General features: G+C 38.9%; 1 protein-coding gene across 1 annotated transcript in view; it reads left to right on the top strand.

The window, feature by feature from the left end:
- The window catches only part of MEOX2 (mesenchyme homeobox 2), a 71,528-nt gene extending 57,171 nt beyond the window's left edge, over positions 1 to 14,357 (top strand). Inside the window, exon 3 of the mRNA XM_005306645.5 lies at positions 13,045 to 14,357. Within this exon, the coding sequence (XP_005306702.1) occupies positions 13,045 to 13,269 (225 nt within the window). The 3' untranslated portion in view covers positions 13,270 to 14,357. The remainder of the gene's footprint in view (positions 1 to 13,044) is intronic.
- Positions 14,358 to 20,409: the final 6,052 nt, after the last annotated feature.

Here is a 20,409-nt window from a genome sequence, read left to right as displayed (position 1 = left end):
TTTTTACTAAGATTCTGTAAAAAAGCAAACATCAAATTATTGTACAGCATCAGAGAGGCGAAAATAAACAGCGGAAAGATATTGTCAGTCAGCCTAAAGTTACCTCTTTCAGTTAGTTCCCAATATGTGGCAGATGTGAGATAAATTATGAGACCCATTATCTTAGGAAAGCTCAATCTTCCTCTTGACCATGATGATAATTTCTACCATACGTTACAGCTTAAACAGGACATCACCACCCAACACTTCGTAATTACCTTTCTGGCACTTAAAACAAACAATAGAAAAACATATGTTTTACCGTATTTAAGAGCCCATGTAAGAGTGGCCAAGTTTCCTACTAGCATCAAAGCAAGGCTCAAATTGAATTTCCAAACAACTTCTAAGGTCAGCACAAATATAAATTCCTGGTGGAAGGACATGTTCAGGAAAAAAATGTGTGAAGGAGCCAAGTCCTGATTTTTTGTTGTTTGCATGTTAGGCTACGTTATTCAGAATGTCAACATGGAACAGGAGTGAGCATGATTTATATGGCACCCTAACAAAAAAAAATATCATTGAGGGTTACAAGAGGAGTATCAAAGAAAATTACTTAGACATCTCAAAGTCCCAGATATTAAGAGTGCACTTCAAGAACATTTCAAATACATATGGTGGCTCTATCATCACACTGTAAAAATTCTAACAATATAGGTGCCTATAATTCCTGCTCCATCGCCTATAGAGTGCACTCCCAACCCCTACTCAGCCAGCAGTTAATAATTTTCAGCTGGCAGGCCTCTATGTATTCTGAAGAGCCAGTTAGTATAAAAATCTCTTAGGTCCCTAGATATTTGTAACCTTGACAAGCGCATTCTTGGCTTTTTTGTCCATCCAGATAAACTTGGAGAAGGCGCCATCCAAACTTTTAATATCTCACTGTGGGATGAGGAGAGGAAGCAGCTGCAGTGGGGTATAAGAGGTGTGGCAAAATGGACATTTTTATAGGGTCGATCCTGCCAAATATAGAAAGAGTGGGAGATCTTTCCACCTCACAAGATCTTTTTTGCACAGAGCTAATCAAAGGAGCAACGTTGCAATTCTTCAAGTTAGCTAAGGTTACCGGAATAAACAGTTCAAATCTGTAATGCTTCTATTTGCCAATGTAAACGGAAAATCCCACCTAGTCAGATTAAATTCCACTGAGGAGGGCTTATTTTTTGCTAGTTAACCTTAAGTCCCAATATCTGCCCAAAATCCATCAATCACTTACAAAATACCCAGAATCAGTGTTTCTTGGTAGGTGATGAGGAAAACAGTTTGTTGAATAAAGAAGGGCTTTATGCTCCCTTGTCTGAGTTCTACATAATGAAAGTCTCTAGTCTGTCAGTTTATGAAGTGGTGCCAGTAGTTCCATGAGTAGATAAATAGGAATGTCAAAAGAGGTGCCTTTTTAATGTTTAATTCTACAGGAAAGGTAGGCGAACAATGCATTATTATATAAATGGGGGCAGTATATGTACAGTATCTAGCACAGTGGGGCTGTCATCCTGATTCGTGCATTTTTTGGTGTTACTGCAATACAAATAATAAACAATAATAGAAAATCCCCATTACAGAGGTGCCCTCCAAACAAAGGTCACCTCACTCCATAGTCACAAATGGCTATTTATACTTGGTTAAAATTGTTTTCAGCATCTCAAGACTGAGTGGGGGATCCTGCAGTCCTTGCTCAGGCCAAACAACCTTTCCAAACAAAGTCAGTGGTTGATTTGCTGGAGTATGGACCTCCTTAACATAGTTAATCAATATCAGTCTGATATACCGTATTGTCGAATCTTGTCTGGAAGTCAACTGCTCATTCCAAACTTCCACTTATTTAGCAATGTTCACATATGCTATAAAATTTGAGTCTATGGGTAAGTCTGTGTGGTGAGCAGCAGCCCATGTCAGCGAGTCTCCGAGCCCAGGGCTTGCGGGGATCATGCTATGGCACTACAAACAGCTGAATTACGACTTGGGATGGAGCCTGGGCTCTGAAGCTTAGGGACGGGGTTGGCCTGCATTCCTCTGGATTGTTCATTTTATTTAAAATAATACCTTAAAATAAAATAAAATCTAGTGATACTTTTATGTTTGTCTAGAGTAAAATAATTACAGAAGACCATTGCTACAGTAATTCCATAGTTTCTTTTTTCTGTAGAAAGAAATGCTCCTGGAAACCTAAAATATAGCTAATGGGTAATTTAATACATAATTTTGACTCGAGTAATTATTTACCTTTTAAACAAAAGTTTATGGTAAATCTTCAAATGATGAATTTACTTTTGCTATAGAAATTGGGAGTGGAGTTACTGGTTATAATTCATTCACAATGGGAGATCTTATGTTAAAAAATTCCAGTGCTTCAGTGGAGTTCAAAGGTTCCAACTGCTAGCCATGGACAGATTTTTACATATGTGCGGCAACCAATTGATTTCAGTGGGGTTCTGGAAAGGCAGAGTGGTCTGCGTGTGCCAATCAGCTTTGATGGGATTTGGCCCAAAGTTCAAGGATTGTTCAGCCAATGTTTCTGTTAAAGCTAGCTTTAACAAAATCGTGCAAACATGTTGGGGAAGAGGTAGGACCATGGGAGTCCTCCCACCTAATCCCATGTCTCTCAGTAGAGTTGGCCAGGACCAAAAGGAAGCACAAACTGTACTTTTTTTTTTGAGGTTGGCATAGAAGCTACATTCCGTAGGAGTTCCAGCTGGAGAGGTGATTGCTCTGTACTGCACCTTTGGAAAGTGATGACTTAACATCACAGTTGAGTTCTAAGAAAAGTGACACATTTTGTCAGTCTAAAAATCAAACAGAACAAAAACTGAAACAACACATTTCTGAAACTTTGTTTTAAGTATCTTTGGAGATTCACTCATGGATTCTTGTGGCTATATATGGAGGAAAAGGGCTATTTGTTATGCTACGTACTTATAAAATGTAGCATCCATTTAGATGGTCATTTGTATTCTTTGGGTCTGGTCCAGTTGAAAATAACTGCAGCTTTCTGAGCCACGCCAGCTGTAAAAGACCGGATGTTGGCTCTGCGGACAATTTACTATCAAAGATATAAGATTGGCCTGCTTTGGAAGTCAAGAAAATTCCTCCAGTTTTGAAGGAATAAGCTGTGGAGATGGTTAAACTGAATGGAAATTAGACTTCTTCCTTCGTGGCCTACACGAAGGCTTCCAAAGCTATGGAGCCTAAGAGGTCTGCAAAGTTGTCAAGTTTCTTGGAGCTTCCCTCCTTTAGTACTAAACTGTAGTCATAGAGCAAAGTGAGCATATTCCTCCAAGAACCATGAGTTCTGATTCCCCATTGCCTTGGATTTATGAGTCATTTGCACCTGTGCTAACTGGCTGTGAAATACTAGCAAACCGGAATTCTCCACTTACACCTGTAGAAGTGCTTTATTGTACACTTACTCCATACAGGAGTAACTGTCTGCGCAAGACAAATCAGTGTCATGTTGTCTAAAATGACTGTGTCCCACCAACAGATTTTCCATATTATGTGTAAGCAATTTTGACTTAGTATGAACAATAGTAACTTCAGAAAGCCAAACTTGCAACTTTTAATGTAACAAATCCTGATATAGTGTAGTGACTGTACTGTACAGACAGAAGTACAGTATACGAACTGCATTGTGACAGGCCATGATGAAAATGCATGATAGCAGGGAGAGCTGTCTTGTGGCAACACCCGCAGCCAACATCCCCAAGATTGCAAACAACAAAAAAGGAACTCAATGTAAAACCCACACCACAACGTCTGCCTGTGAATGCAAACAATAGCGCATGAACTGCCCCATTCTGTTCAGTGTGGGTACTGCTGAAGTCTAACTAGGACATTTTAAAAAGTCAAGATTAACTATTTCACTGATGATCATTTTAGCAAAGCTATGAAATTAATTGTTGACGATCATTGCTGGATGAAGTGGCACTTATCAGGGTGGAGTGCAGCGGGGCAGATGGTTGCTGTCAAGGATTGCTGGCATTGGGAATGAAGTAGTCAAATCACTGCCATCCTCTGAAATGTTAAGTCCCCTCCACCCCTGCCCAAACGTAGGAGGGCAGGATCAGAATGCATCACCTTTCCAGTACCCAAAGCTGCCTTTGAGTAATAAAAACCAAAACCAACTCCCACACTTTCCTGGGAGCTAAAAGTCCCACCTGTCCATTATCCATCTGCCAAAACCTCCGACTTTTTCTCAACAGTTGCTGCTATGCACTTCTGAATATTCAGTACAAAAATCTAAAGTGTAAAATAAACTGAATTAACCATCAAAATAAATACATTGAAGGGATACAGAGAGGGCTAACGACAGGAGAAAGGATTATACTATGTAAGTCTGGGGTTCTTGCTATGTAAGTTAGGTATAATGCTTCACACAGAATTTGGGGCTCTGAGAGATGTGCATTTGTGTTGTATGTGTACAAGAAATGATGGGGCAGTGTGGCATAATGGTTTTATTGGTATGCGTTTGGGATGGGTGCGTTATTCATGACTCTCAAAGCCATTCACAAGTTATGCAGGTCATCTCAAACAAATGCCAGTAAAACCTTTAGCTCACTTATCATGTAGTGTGTATACATCACATATTTTGCAGAAACCTGTTTTTAAAATGTTTAACTTTTTTATATTGTGACTACTTTCTATGTCCCTGCACCAGTAAAGCCTTAGCTACCATGAGTCTAACTGTGCAAGACTTTGAGGGAAAGGAAAAATCCTAACTAACATATAGACCGATTCAGAATAGCTTTTCTATACATAAAAATGCCCCAACTTTAAAATCCAATATTGTTGGACATCCCAGTGAGAAGCTAGCTTTTTTTTTTTTAAAGAAAAAGTTGCTACGTGCTGGAGACATATGGATGGGCTGAGTGCAGGTAAGGCAGTCATACAGTTTAATCACAGGCGGAGTCACATACTATTTTTCAGAAACTAAGATAAAATATTATTTTTCTGCCAAGTTCATTTTTTAAAGAAAAGATCATCAGTTAGACTTTTCTGTGTCAACACAGACTGCTCAAGTCCCAGTTCAGCCATCCATCCTGATTAAGCAAAACATTTAAGCATGTGCTTAAGACCTATTGATGTCAATAGAACTTAGGCACCTGCTTAAAGTTAAGCATATACTGAAATGCTTTGCTGAATTGGGGTGGTCTTAAGCATATGTTCAAATGCTTTGCTGAACTGGGGCCTAAAAGCCATGCCAATTTCACATCACGTGATCCTATTGAAGTTGTGTGGGTGGAAGACAGCAGAGAATTTGGCCCTTGGTAGTAGGTAAAACTCTGGCCCGTCACAAGTATTTGCTATTAACAAATAGTGCCTACACCACTGAAACAATAAATCAATTTCCAGCCCCTCATATTGCATCCTGCCTCCTGATTACTGTTGAGTATTCCTTAAAATAAATCAGCCATATCAAAACATTTCTCTTTGGTGTCTGCTCCCAAGGAGATGCTCAATACACGGTCATGTGGTCTTCAACCTATTTAAGCAACAGCTTAATCATCAGTCTGGGAGACGTAAATGCTAAACAACTTGTCAACTAATGGAAAGGCTTTCATGCCAATGAGCAGATGTGCCTAATAGACGGGCCCATAATTGCTGATTTAGAAATAGTTACTAATGCTGTAATGGCTGCTGTAACATAGACTTTATTTCCCTTCATTCCCTATATATATATATATATACACACTACACATTAAATTGTGCTATATACACTATATACAATGTGTGTGTTGTATATTATATATGTTATTTTCAGTTATATTATATATAGAGAAAGATAGAGAGGGAAAAAGTACGCATAAAATATCTTCTCTTATATTTTTAAGCACATGTTCCCGGGTGGTACTAATTACCCTCAACTCCCTCTAAAGTCACCAGGAGTTGAGGGCACCTCACAGGAATACTCAGCAACCGATAGGATCAAGCTTCACAATAATAGGTATTAATAATTATATTTGGGCATGCTGCAGTTAATAGGCTATTTCAAACATACAGACTGAATGCTGTAGTTTTGAATTACTGTAGTTCTATCCAGTTTCCCCCTTCCCTCCCCCCGCCAAGGTTTACTTCAGGTTGCTCTGACTGCCCGCATCCCCCTCCTTCCTTTTCAGTATACCTAGTATGACATTTCAAGCAAGACACTTAACACTTTCAAAGGTGCTGTATGTTTGAAAAGCATTGGCTTCCATGAATTATGATGAATTGACACTCAAAATTCTTCACACTTCCTGCCTAGTACTAAAATGTAGCTGGATAATGTATCAGTACCTATTTTCCTCCAATTATTTATTGTTCACAAAATCCAAAGGAAGTTCAGATTTCAGATAGCCGAATTTGATCTCTAGAGGAAATAGCATGTGAAAACCCCGTCTCATATTATTATTAGCACATGAGCATTAAAGGCCTGATCTATAACCTGTTGAAGGACTATTTAGAAAAGCTGGATGAGCACAAGTCCATGGGGCTGGATGCGCTGCGTCCGAGGGTGCTAAAGGAGTTGGCGGATGTGATTGCAGAGCCATTGGCCATTATCTTTGAAAACTCATGGCGATCAGGGGAAGTCCCAGATGACTGGAAAAAAGCTAATGTAGTGCCCATCTTTTAAAAAGGGAAGGAGGAGGATCTGGGGAATTACAGGCCAGTCAGCCTCAGCTCAGTCCCTGGAAAAATCATGGAGCAGGTCCTCAAGGAATCAATTTTGAAGCACTTAGAGGAAAGGAATTTGATCAGGAACAGTCAGCATGGATTTACCAAGGGCAAGTCATGCCTGACTAACCTAATTGCCTTCTATGACGAGATAACTGACTTTTTGGGTGAGGGGAAGGAAGTGGACATGTTATTCCTTGACTTTAGCAAAGCTTTTGATATGGTCTCCCACGGTATTCTTGCTGGCAAGTTGAAGTATGGACTGGATAAATGGATTATAAGGTGGATAGAAAGCTGGCTCGGCTCAATGGGTAGTGATCAATGGCTCCATGTCTAGTTGTCAGCCAGTATCAAGCAGAATGCCCCAAGGGTCGGTCCTGGGGCCAGTTTTGTTCAATATCTTCATTAATGATCTGGAGGATGGTGTGGACTCAGCAAGTTTGCAGATGACATGAAACTGGGAGGAGTGGTAGATATGCTGGAGGGTAGGGATAGGATACAGAGGGACCTAGACAAATTAGAGGATTGGGGCCAAAAGAAATCTGATGAGGTTCAACAAGGACAAGTGCAGAGTCCTACACTTAGGACGGAAGAATCCCATGCACTGCTACAGACTAGGGACCGAATGCCTAGGCAACAGTTCTGCAGAAAAGGACCTAGCGGTATCGAGGGACGTGATCATTCCCCTCAATTCGACATTGGTGAGGTCTCATCTGGAGTACTGTGTCCAGTTTTGGGTCCCACACTACAAGAAGGATGTGGAAAAATTAGAAAAAGTCCAGCGGAGGGCAACAAAAATGATTAGGGGGCTGGAGCACATGACTTATGAGGAGAGGCTGAGGGAACTGGGATTGTTTAGTCTGCAGAAGAGAAAAATGGGGATTTGATAGCTGCTTTCAACTACCTGGAAGGGGGTTCCAAAGAGGATGGATCTAGACTGTTCTCAGTGGTGGCAGATGACAGAACAAGGAGGTTTAGGTTGGATATTAGGAAAAACTTTTTCACTAGGAGGGTGGTGAAGCACTGGAATGGGTTACCTAGGGAGGTGGTGGAATCTCCTTCCTTAGAGGTTTTTAAGGTCAGGCTTGACAAAGCCCTGGCTGGGATGATTTAGTTGGGGATTGGTCCTGCTTTGAGCAAGGAGTTGGACTAGATGACCACCTGAGGTCCCTTCCAAATCTGATATTCTATGATTTTTTGAAGTCAATGGAAAGACTCTCATTGCCCTCACTGGGGTTTGGAGCAAGTCCTAAAGGCCTTTCAACAGTATATGTATTTTCTGTGTCTGAATGTCTTCAGTTATAAAGTGTTCTCTCATTTAGCAAAGCAAGTGAGATTAATGGCACTTCGTGTAGTAAGTAGATTGAGAAAATTAAAATTAAAATGAATTGCAATTTTTTTTAGTTCTGTATCTCAATACACTTTGTTTTTAGCATATATATTTTACTATTTTTTACCAAATAAGAAAAATATTTCTGCATTTGAAGTTATCTGGGTTAATCATTTAACAAGGTAAATTTGCCTCAGAGACGCAGATTATTTATTATCATCATTAATGAAACATTTACACAGTAATTGCAGTTTTAAATAGTTACAAATCTGTGTTTTTTAAGCTGACTGCCTTAAATAGTAGAGATTTGGCACCAGATGTTAAACTCTCCTGTAAAATGGAGCAAGTGATACATACTCACCTCACAGGAGCATTGGGGATTAAATTCACCTCTGTAAAGAGGGCCAGCACCACTTAAACTGAATTTTGAGGGCTTACATAGGATATAAGTGGTGAATAGACTTTTTGCTGTCCCATTTGCTAGTGTTCACTAGTTATTGGGCCTAGTGCTCTCCCATGAAAGTCAACAGTCCAGATCAGAATTGGGCCAGATCTCACCCAGTTGAGAAGATTGAAGAAGAGGTGTAATTATATTGCCTCAATTGTACTTTAACTTCCACTTTCTTCCAGCTGGCTTGGTGTTAAATTGCAGCTTCTTAGCTTCTTTTCACTGCTGGAACAGATATAAAGTAGGTATAAGGGAAATGAACTGAATAAACAGGGTAGGGGTAATTTACACGACTTTATACATCAACTCTGAATTTTGCCCTAAGGCAGATAAAGAGGGCAGCCTCAATTGGTTTAATTTGCACTTTCTTCCAGTCCTCTGTATGTGTATGTTACACCCATGTAGACGCCCTCAGAAATATTTATTTTCTTAGTCTTACAGCCACTTACCAATTTACACCTCAGCTTAAACACAACCTCAGAATTTGGTCCTAATATGTTTGAAGGTATTTGTCTTTCCATTGTTTGCCCTTCACTTTCAGAATAAAATTCTAACATAGTAATAGAAATTAGAGAAAATAAAGAACCATTAGGGTTACCCCGTCTGTTTCCTGACTGTTCCCTACAGTACATTTACTAAAGGTTTGTCCAGTCAAGTTTTCGTTTCCCACAAGACAGGGCTTTCCACCACTTAGCTTAGATGTCACAGCTATTCAGACTTTCTTAATTTCATCATCTTATTCCTAGTTATACTTTCTCACACTCTCCTAAATAATTCTTCTCATATCTTGGTGTGAATAGGCTTCAAACGTTTGTAGAATTTTATATGTATGTGCTCCCCTCTCTGCCTACTCCAAGTCATTGTTTAGCCAAGCAGTAGCTATTTGGCTCTTTTTTAATCTGTTTTCGTAAATCAGTCTCTCCACCCTTCTTATCACTGATTGGTGAACGTCTGTAAACAGCTTCAAATTTCTCTGTTTTTCTGAAAACAAAGTGCCCCAATATGAATGCATTATCCTAAAGTCTGACAGAACAGAGCTATAATTTCTCTACTTAGTGACATGGTAGCCTATCTATGCTTTTTTTTTCTGAACTGCTACATCCTATGACAACCTTATCTCTAATTTGCTGTCTACTATCACTCCTAGGTCTCTTTCAGCATTACTTCTTCCCATGTTTCTATGTTGTGAAGTGTTTTTCCCCAGAAGTTTTAGCTTGAGTTTTTCCAAATTCAGTTTCATTTATTTATATCCTGCACTTATCTCCAACCTCTAAATCTGTTTGAATTTTTCTGTTATTAGTAGTTTTCCCAACACCTCCCACTCTTCTTTGATTCTTGTTAATGTGGCATTCTCTTGCTCTGCAAGAACATTATTGAAAATATTAAAGAAGACAGGATCTAACACTTTGTGATACCCTATTAGACACCTGCTCCCAGCTTGATATATTGCTGTTTATTAATACCTTAGTTTATTTTATACTGCTTCTACTCATTTTAAGATCACATGTATTAATATCCAAACCTATTTGAATTAATTTTCACAGACTGATTTTATTATACAAAATCTCTCTTGTATATTTTCTTCTAAGTTGACAATGCTAAGTGTTGTTTTCTCTTAATATATGTGCTGGGATGTTAGCAATGGAAGTTAGACTTGTGGAGTGGCAATTGCCAGGATCACTCTCGTTTCTTTTCTGAAGATAGGTTTAGTTCTTCACTTGCTTTTCTTCAGTCTTTTGGTTCTTTCCAAGTTTTCAATCACTCTTCATTTAAAAAGAATTGTCAGTGGCTCCAGAAGTTGGTTAATTTTGTAAGTGCATATGATCTGGTATGGATCAAGTCATTCTAAGTATTCCTTTACCTGCTCTTTATCACTAGCTATGTTTACAATGTCTTCATCAGTCCTAAGGACCAAATCCTGGTTCCATGCATACTACTAAAACTGCTTCATGCAGAGGAACATCATGGGTGGTGGAAAGTTAGTGGCAATATGTTCCACACATTCAATGGGGAACAATTGAAAAGGAACAATCTGCCCACACACATTTTCCCCCTCCACTCACTTAATGACTGCTTCTGATCTCAGCATGCTTGCAAGAGTAGCTGGGGGTCTAGTTGAACCCTCAGCTTCACTGATTATTTTCCCCCTAGAACTTTGGGCCTCCCAAATAGCACTAGGGTTTTCGAAAGGGCAATGGTCTACTTGCAACAATTTTTTACACACATACACCCTGAACTGTGCAGGATAGTAAATGATTTTGCCCAAAGCAGATACGATATTATGCAAAGAGTGGTTTCTGCAAAACAAGGTGACAAGTGATTACTGTGATACCCTTTTGACACTATAGCATATTCCTTGATCTCTCCGAGCTGCAAAAATATCCCGAGAGCATCTTTTTTATATCTCAATGGGAAGATTCCCATTGACTTCAATGAGCTTTGGATCAGCTCCATAGCTCGAACACTACAGGTTTATTACAGTGTTTGGCACCAGTGCTGTAGTGTCTTTTAAAAGGGGAACTTCACTGTAAAAAAATGACATCTGTAACTTCCCATAAAGAGCTGTAAGTACAGTACAAATATTGTGTTTTTATGAAGACACTGCTTTCATGGAAGTCTCTGATATATGGCCTAAGTATGATAATTCCCAACATCATAGCAGCCAGTCATAAATACCTTCCCTTTACACTCATTTGACTTTACTAGCTAGATTCTTTTGGCTTTGATGAGTAGTCTAAAGGAAAGGATGTGCATGGATTTGAGGCTGTTAACCAACCTAGAATCATTTTGCTCTATTCCCAAATGATTGGCTTTAAGAGCTCTGATTAGTTTTAACAGCAACACTCCGAGTACAGTAAATAAATACAAAAAAATGTGACTTTAAACATCAGTTCTGTTGCTGTAAAATTGTAACCTATCATTCAAAATAATATTAAAGGCTAAAGCCTGTAAGATTTCCTGGACATACAACATAAATTCCTCAAAACATCCATTTGTGGCTCTATTACTGATGTTGTACAATGAGTCCTGCTGTGACAACTCCTTGGCATTTCTTTTAAAGCTCTAAAATATATTCCACTTATCACTGCAGAGGACACATCAGCATTCCAAGCTCTCATTTCCTTTCCAAGTGAGAAGTTACCTCATGCTGTAGAATTTTCTGTAGAACTTTCATGTTAAAAGAGACACAAAGATACATCTGGGACACTCCATTACAGCAGTAAATCTAAGGGCGTGAAAATAACTATTTTTTTCTCTTCTTCCATTTTCACAAAATAAATTTACTTTCAATGTCAATGGCATATGCTGATTTAGAATCAACTGAGGATCTGGTATATGCATAAGAGTTCCCATGTCTCTTTTAGTATTTGGGCAATTGCAGTTTGCAGTGGTTAATAGCACACCAAATTTACAGGAGACAAGAATTGTCTCGTACCAAAAAGGAGACCAACAACAGGAATTATAGTAATACATATTTGAGCCAAAAAGGGAAGTGATTATAAATATTTACTATAAAAAAATTTCTAAAATGGCCTTGCATATATCAGGAAAAGGGTTGAGCGGGGCATTTAAATTGGAATTGACCTGTAAAAAAAAAATGTACAGTTGTTTCTTATTCTTCCATTCTTGTTTTTGAAAGAAAATTTCTTGTTTCATTGTACATTTTCCAAGTACTTAGCATATTCAGAAAAAATACTTAGAAAAAGACTAAAAAAAATAGGAGGAGAAGCATGGTTCAGTGTTAAGGCACAAGACTGTAAATTAGATAGAAGAAAAAGATTTTTTTCTGAGTTCTCTATTAATTTGCGCATGTCATTGCCCTGACCAAATGCCTCAGTTTCCTTATCTGCAAAATGGGTATAATACTTATCTCCCAAGAGTGTTAATTTATAAATGTTTCTAAGGAACTTTGAAATCCTCCACTGGAAGGCATTTTAGTAGTGCTAAGTATTTCATATACCCATGTTAACTTATTACTGTAACTCTTGTATTTCATCATCTTATTCCAGGGGTTCTCAACTGCAACCCCCTTCTGATAACAAAACTTACTACATGACTCCAAGAGGGGGGACTGAAGCCTGAGTCCTCCTGATTCTCACTGCCCTGGGTGCGGGGGAGGCTGGAGCCAAAGCCAAAGCCCGAGCCCCACTGCCCTGGGTGGGGAAGGGGTCAAAGCTGAAGCCCAAGGGCTTCAGCCCCAGCCAGGGGGCCTGTAACCTGAGCCCTGCCACCCAGGGCTGAATCCCTCAAGCTTCAGCTAGGCGGCGGGGCTCGGGCTTCAATTTGAGCCACAGCAAGTCTAAGCAAGCCCTGGCGACCCCATTAAAATGGGGTCATGACCCACAGTTTGAGAACTGCTGTCCTATTTCTTCCCCTATTGTTCCTTACCCTCACGTATTACTTCAAGTCTAAAATTAGACTGTCAGGTCATTGGCAAAGGCAAGTTGCCTTTGTATTTGTTCTGTAAAGAAACTAGCATCCTGTTGGGTGCTACACAAATAACACATGATGCTATTATTTATTAGTGTTACAGATAACATCATTAGCCCTCAGTGACCATGTCTTTGTTCTTATTTTTAAGGTAAAAGTTTGGTTCCAGAACAGAAGGATGAAATGGAAGCGGGTAAAAGGGGGCCAGCAAGGGGCAGCAGCCCGGGAAAAGGAACTGGTGAATGTGAAAAAGGGCACACTGCTTCCCTCAGAGCTTTCTGGAATTGGTGCAGCTGGCCTCCAGCACACGGGGGACTCACTAGCGAACGATGACAGCCATGATAGTGATCACAGCTCTGAGCACGCACACTTATGATACACAAAATGGATCCCAGCTCCGTTCTCAGGAAAGAAATGCTATGATGGCATGCCTTCCACGGGCATCGTTTACGTATGCAAGTGACTCTGGCAGTGATTTTTTTTAAATGGTTATTAAAAATTCAAGCTTATTGTGTCTGCTTTTCTTGATTTTTAGATGGTTTACAGTAAGTGCCATGTCTTAGAGGTGCCTCAAGAGTGGAAAGCGGAAGATGAATTTGCTTTGAACATTCCAGATTTGTTTATCATGTTTATGGACAGCGGGCAGGTATTTTTGCTTTAGCTTGCACTGAAAATTACATCGCTTTCAACAGAGGTTATATTCTGAAAAAACCACAGTGCCACAAAATCACTGTCTAGTGGATAAGAAATGTATTTTAACTCTGTAAATATTTATCTTACAGCATTTTCCTGTCTTCACTAATTTTAGTAATGCATTAATATTAGCTGATGGCAATAATCACTCATGATGATAAACGGCTTCTTGTCTCTTTATTTTTGTTTTGTTGTCCCAAAACCAGACAATACATATAGACAATTGTGTTCAAGTAAAGAACAATACTGTAGTGTCTGATAGGGCACGTCCTTGTACCACAGACAAAACAAACCTTATGTTGCATTTACTCTCAATTGCTGCTAATAGGGTATTATTAAACTTACCTTGCTCCTCAATTCTTCTTATCTTATAACTGCCAGAATGATTTTTAGGATCATAAGGATAGTCCAGTGACCTGCCAGAAATAACATCATGTTCCACTCGTGTTAGGAATTTATTTCTACCACCCCACCCCTAAAAATGTACACGTTACGTCTACATCCTAGTTGAGTACATTGGGAAGCACTCAGCAGAAGTTTCTTCATCTTCTGATTTTAAAACCAGCGGATAAGTTGAGTTGGCTGCTTATGTTGGTAGAAATCAAAATTATGATGATAACTCTGATACTATGTCCCAAGTGTAAATTCAAGACACCTTTTCTGTTACAGACTTGTGTGTAAATACAGGCGAACACCAAAAATCAAATCTAACAAAACACTGATTGTACTTTGTAAAGAAAAAATGTTTAATAAATGATCCTTTTTAAATAATTCTGGTCTGCCTATAGTGATTTAATGGGAAACTTGAAAGTGTTCCTTTAAAAGTCCTAAGCAGTTCTAGCTTCATGAATCCTTCTAAACCTTGTTTTGCTTTGGGCAACATAAATCTATGATTTCAAACTTACACTTGAGCTTGGATAAACCTGCTACCTTGATCCATTTGGGAAACTCCTTCCTTTAGCAGGAAAAAGCAACCCTCAGCTAATGATGGCTTCAGCCAAGAACAACAAGGGCAATTAAACCATTTTCCAAGATCTAAGGCAAATATTAAAGGGATATTTTGTCATGTGTTGTGGAAATGGAGAAAAAATGGTAACTGCCCAGGAAGGTGATGTAAACTTGCATTACCTTGCCTTTATAAAATAAAGTTGTCCAAGACATAAAGTTATTGGCCAACATTCCTATTCACCAGAAAGGTAGGAGATTAATTGGAATGAAAATAATAAAATAAGCCAGAGCATCCAAAGAGAAGTCTTCAAACTAAGTACCAATGAGCATTTACTGATGATTAACAGTCGCGTGAATCAAAAGCATCCTAAATGTTAGACATGATCAAGAACTTTTCTAGTCCAATTCCTTTCAAACTCAGGTTTGTTCCCTATTAAACACTAACTAGTCTTGTGATCAGTCTAATTTAAATGTCCAAGTGATGGGGCATCCACAACTTTGGGAGACTATTTCACATTTTAGCATCACCCTATGGAGCCTAACAGATCATAAAATTACCCTATATCTATCAAATCCCTCGCCACACAAAATGATTTAGATGGAGTTGGATAAGGAAGAAATAATAAAAAAAATACACATCAGTTCCATTATTACATGCAAATAATGAACCAGAATAAAAGCATAATCTCCCCACAACTCTCCATTGCTGTCATTCATATATGTCTAAAATTAGACTGTACATTTTTCAGGATTGAGACACAGGGATAGCTCAGTGGTTTGAGCATTAGCCTGCTAAACCCAGGGTTGTGAGTTCAATCTCTGAGAGGGCCACTTAGGGATCGGGGTAAAATCAGTACTTGGTCCTGCTAGTGAGGGCAGGGGGCTGGACTCAATAACCTTCAAGGTCCCTTCCAGTTCTAGGAGATAGGATATCTCCATTAAATTTTTGTGTTTGCTCTGTAAAATACCCCGCACATTATAGGCAGTGCAAAAATAATAATTAGCAATGTAGGACCAGTTTCTGCCAGCCCTTTCACACTGAATAGTACCTTACTTTGTGACACGCTCCACTAATTTGGGTGGGGACGCTTGCAGCATCCAATGTGATTAAGGGGGGCAGACTCTGACTCAGTGATCTCACTGCCAGGAAGACTGTCTCGACATTAAGGAGATTCATTTTCTCTTCCTTAATTTCATCCTATTACTCCAAATTCTAAAAGATGATGGCTACTAACGACATATTACTTCTAGTGAGAGAGAAATGATACTCAGATATTGGGTTTTTTTTAAGCCAACATGAAATATGCTGTCCCTCTGTATGATGAAAGTATGAAGTCAGTAGGACAAATGTGTACAGTAAAGCATGTGCCACAGAGTTTGCAGGATAGGGCCATGCATTTTAAAATAATCTGTAACCCTTTAAACACAAAGATCCAGATTGTATAAATAATACCATGACCAGCGTTCAGAGAAGTTTGGAGGTCCATTGCTACAGGAGAAACTCAGGCCTGAGGAGTAATTTGCACCAATCAGGGTATTGGAGGGAGCAGTCCTTCGGCCTCACCAAATGCAGAGCTTGATACTGTGTCTGGCCCTTGCACAGAAAGTACAAAAAGATAGGAAAGGTTCCTTGCACCCTCCTCCAGTCACACCTGCCCAAGGTGCAGGCACATTCTGGCTAAAACCTCTGTAATAATCTATTTCTCAATTCATAGAGTTCACCACAATGACTGTTAAGCACATCACTGGCAACAACTGGAAAACCCACAGAAATGTACTTCTAACCATGCTACATTTGTCAATACAGCTTAGATTACTATAATGTCATAGTCGCCATTTTAAAACTGCGCCATCCCAGCTATCATTAATTCTTGTGAATGATTCACAAGAGCATCCAAGGATCCAATAATGATAACAGAAGGAGAAGGGTTAGGAAAAGAGAAGAGTAAAAGGCACACTTCCCCATGATCATAGGGAGCAACAAACAAAAGAACCTGCATTGTATGTTTTAAAAACAATTGAACAGATGCACTACCATTACTCAGTACTTTCAATTCAAGGTTTAAGGTACTCTTTGAGCCCCAGCATAGAAGGGGTTACAAGGAGAATGCACTTCCCTGCCTATCACATTGATCTGGAGTGAGGCTGTAAAAACACAAGGCTTGTGATTGTGGCAACCCCCAGGAAAGGGGTTGTTGAAAGTTGGCAAGGCCTCTGCTGGCTGTGAACAAGTGTACTGAGTTGCTTTGCTCTTTCTTTGAATCCCCTGGTTTTCCAAAGATGTGGTCATTGAAGTGAGTGGGGTTACGCACAGTACGTAAAGTTAACTATGTATGTAAATCTTAGCAGGAATGGAGCTCTTTTGTGTTAATTAAGCCAGCAATGAGACCAGGGCTTTGGTTTGAACTTAATTTGAGGTTTTATTTTACCTTCCCTAGCTGGTGTATCTGCCCACTGGGTTACAGAGGGGAATTAAGTACATTTAGCATTTTAACCATACTATGTTTGTACAGGGGTGAAAGTAAGTTAAAGGACTTACCAGTATGCTGGAGTCCTGAGCAGGGGCGTGGCCTCAACCAGAAGAGGCGGCTGTGGCTGGGATCCCCAGGGCCTTTAAATCACCCCCAGAGCTACCGGCTGCAGAGGTGGCTGGGAGCCCCAGGGCTCAGGGGTGATTTAAAGGGCCCAGGGCTCTGGCCACCTCTACCACAGTGGAGCTCTGGGCCCTTTAAATCGCCGACGGAGCCCTGTCGCCGCTACCCCGGGGCTCAGGCAGCGGGACTCAGGAGGCGATTTAAAGGGCCTTGGGCTCCAGCTGCTGTGGGGAGCCCCGGGTCCTTTAAATCACCAGCCTGGGGAAGCCGATCGGTCCAGCACTGGCTCTTGCCGGTATGCCGGACCGGACCGGTTTACTTTCACCTCCTATGTATGTGAGAGGTAAGTGTTTATTTTACAGATGGACAAGATGAAGCACATAGAAATTGTGACTTTTCCAAGATCACACAGCCATTTAATAGCAGAATCAGGAATGGAACCCAGTAGAACTGGCTTTCTGTCCCTGGCTCTACCCACTAACTAATTAGCTTTCCTGCATCTGAAAAGACATTACACTCTTATAGTTTGTGGGAGATGCCATGGTTTGAGTTAAGGACAAAATGTCAGCTTGAGCCTCCTTTCAAATTTCCTAGCTTTAGGCAACTTGTGTCTCTTGAGTGAACATGTATTTAAGCTGGCACAAATAGAGTACATGCAGTGTTTAAGATATAAGATTCAGGAAATTTTTAAGAGTGATATTTAACCAGTTATATTGTATATGGCTTGAAAGGAAGAATTTTGTACACATTTGGTGTATGTGCTAGTGTGTGTGTGTGTATATAATTATATGTATATATATATACATACATATATATATATATATATATATATATATACATACAGATAGATAGATATATATCTATATATGATATACTGTACTAGCTTGTGTAGGGCTTTAGTGATGATGCATATTATTAGCTCAGAGAAATAAGAGATTGTTCAATATCTTGCTTAGCATTCATTTGCTTTACGGTATATTTATTTAAATTCACTTTGTATTTAGGGCACACGGGGTTTTTTCATGCTTTGAGGGCATTTACTGGTGAAGGCTGCACAGTGAGGGGTAGATATAATAGTAATTTGAATCTTCTGGCTGTTAATCAGGGCTATTGGACAGCACAATCAGAGCTTATCAGCTCTGTACCACCTGTACAACAAAAATATTCAAGGAATGTTAGTCTCCTATTACATTATTTAAAAAAACCCATATCAATGTATTAAGGAAAAAAATTGTATCTTCTCCCATCAAATTTATACCACACTACTAACTCACCATTCCTTCTCAGAATATTGGTAAATGCCCAAAAATATTCAGAAATAATCTGTGCTACATTCAGGATGGATGAAAATTGATTATTCTAAGCAAAAAAAAATTATAAACAGTTTTTTTAATTTAAATTAAATTTGAAATGTACAGGTTATGTTAAGGTGTACATTTATTAGTTATTAAAATCACTTACATTAAATGCAAAATATATTAAGTGGTACATATTTGCTGCCAAGTTTTAAAGAAAATCAGACCACTGAACTGGAGGAAGTCACTTGCTAAGCATCTGGAACTGGTGTTTATTGACATGCTAAACCAGCTTTTGAGCAGTAGCCTCTTCAGCAGTTGCAGGGAGAATTTTTCTTCATTTTAGTTTATTCAACTAGTTCTGTTCAATGGATAGTTCATTCAAAGTTTAAAAAACAATTGGGATTTGAAAAAACAGGAAAGCCTGGTATTCCTCTTCCAATCTATGAATTAAGACTAGGTATGAGAGGACAAGATCTACTAATTCTAAAATCGTGAAGGACACGGTGAACAGAAACTATAGATAACATTTCCTTTGTTTAATAAATCAGGTAGTTTTAAATGCAAAACATATTTTGGAAACTTTTTTTCTCTTATGCATCCAGCACATTTAAGGTAGTTATATTTAAAATAATTTTAAACAATTAAAACACTGGTTTTATGCATTTTAATTGACTGTGGATTTCTGTCCAAATAGAGCTTCACACAAATGACAAGTAAAGAATTAATCATCTAGTAAATAAGAAATGCATCAGTCACTGTTTTCTAACATAGTAAAAAAATGTTAAAATTAAGAATATGAATGCAAATTAAACTACATGTGTGTTTAAATAAATATAGTATACCCCCCTGGTAAGCAAAAAGAAGTACCAAATTTACAGTGAAGACTATATTTAGTTGCAATTCAACACATTTTAATGGCTACTAATCAATCAACTTTTCTTTAGGAAAATAGCTAAAAAGTACACATTTCAAAACACAATTAAAATTGAAGATTTAAATCAAGTTTCCTGCTGGCTGATTTAAATCATGATTAAAATCAGTGATTTAAATTATTTTGATATAAATCAATCCACTCTGGTCACATTTATTCCAGAAATCTGCAACCCACTTTGACACAATTGTCTGTCTGTGTCGAGAGACCCAGTATAAACACACACACACACACACACACACACACACACACACACACACACACACACACACACACACACACACACACACCATATTCAGTTTTTCCTCAGAAGGGTCCAAAACACTGTCTAAAAGTTTAGATCCAGATTTTCAAACACACCTATCAGCTCTGCTGATTCTCAGTGGGAGATTTTTAGGAGGTGTACAATTTTATAAAACTTCCCCCGATGTGATAGAAAAACACAGAGCATTTTTCTTAATGTCATAGAATAAATTACTAATTATTATTTCTATTCCAGTAGCACCCACAATGCATTATGCACTGTCTACACCGGTAAGAAGACATCCCTGCCCTGATATCTGAAATACCATAACATAATTTTCATCTTTGGAAATTTTATGAAACAGTTGCTTTTTTTCAAATGATATTGAGCACGTTTTGTTTAATAGCTACATGTATGGAAAGTCCAGTTGAATGACCCAAGTAAAGAACTTATGTGGCACAGGGAAATAATAATCATTACCTTTTGTACAGTGCTTTTCTTCTACAGATCCCAAAGTACTTTTTAAAAAGAATGGTAAGTATCATTATCCTCCTTTTACAGATGGGGAACTGAGGGTCAGAGAGGTAAATTAATTTGCCAAAGGCAACAGAGGTAGTACCTGGCAACAGAGATAGTACTCTCCTGGCTCTCAGTCTAGTGCCCTATTAACTGACCCACACTGACTTGGTTTTGATGTACCATTTGCAGAGATTATTGAGACCTAGCACACCATGGCTAGGGTGAATGCAAGACTCTTTTTTTTTCAATTTACACAGATGCTTACCTCCTTACTATATGCGTCCTACTG

This window comes from Chrysemys picta, chromosome 2, assembly GCF_011386835.1.
Source record: "Chrysemys picta bellii isolate R12L10 chromosome 2, ASM1138683v2, whole genome shotgun sequence".
Taxonomy (NCBI): Eukaryota; Metazoa; Chordata; order Testudines; family Emydidae; genus Chrysemys; species Chrysemys picta.
Note: the sequence above shows the minus strand (reverse complement) of the source record. Positions and strands in the feature narration are given on the sequence as shown.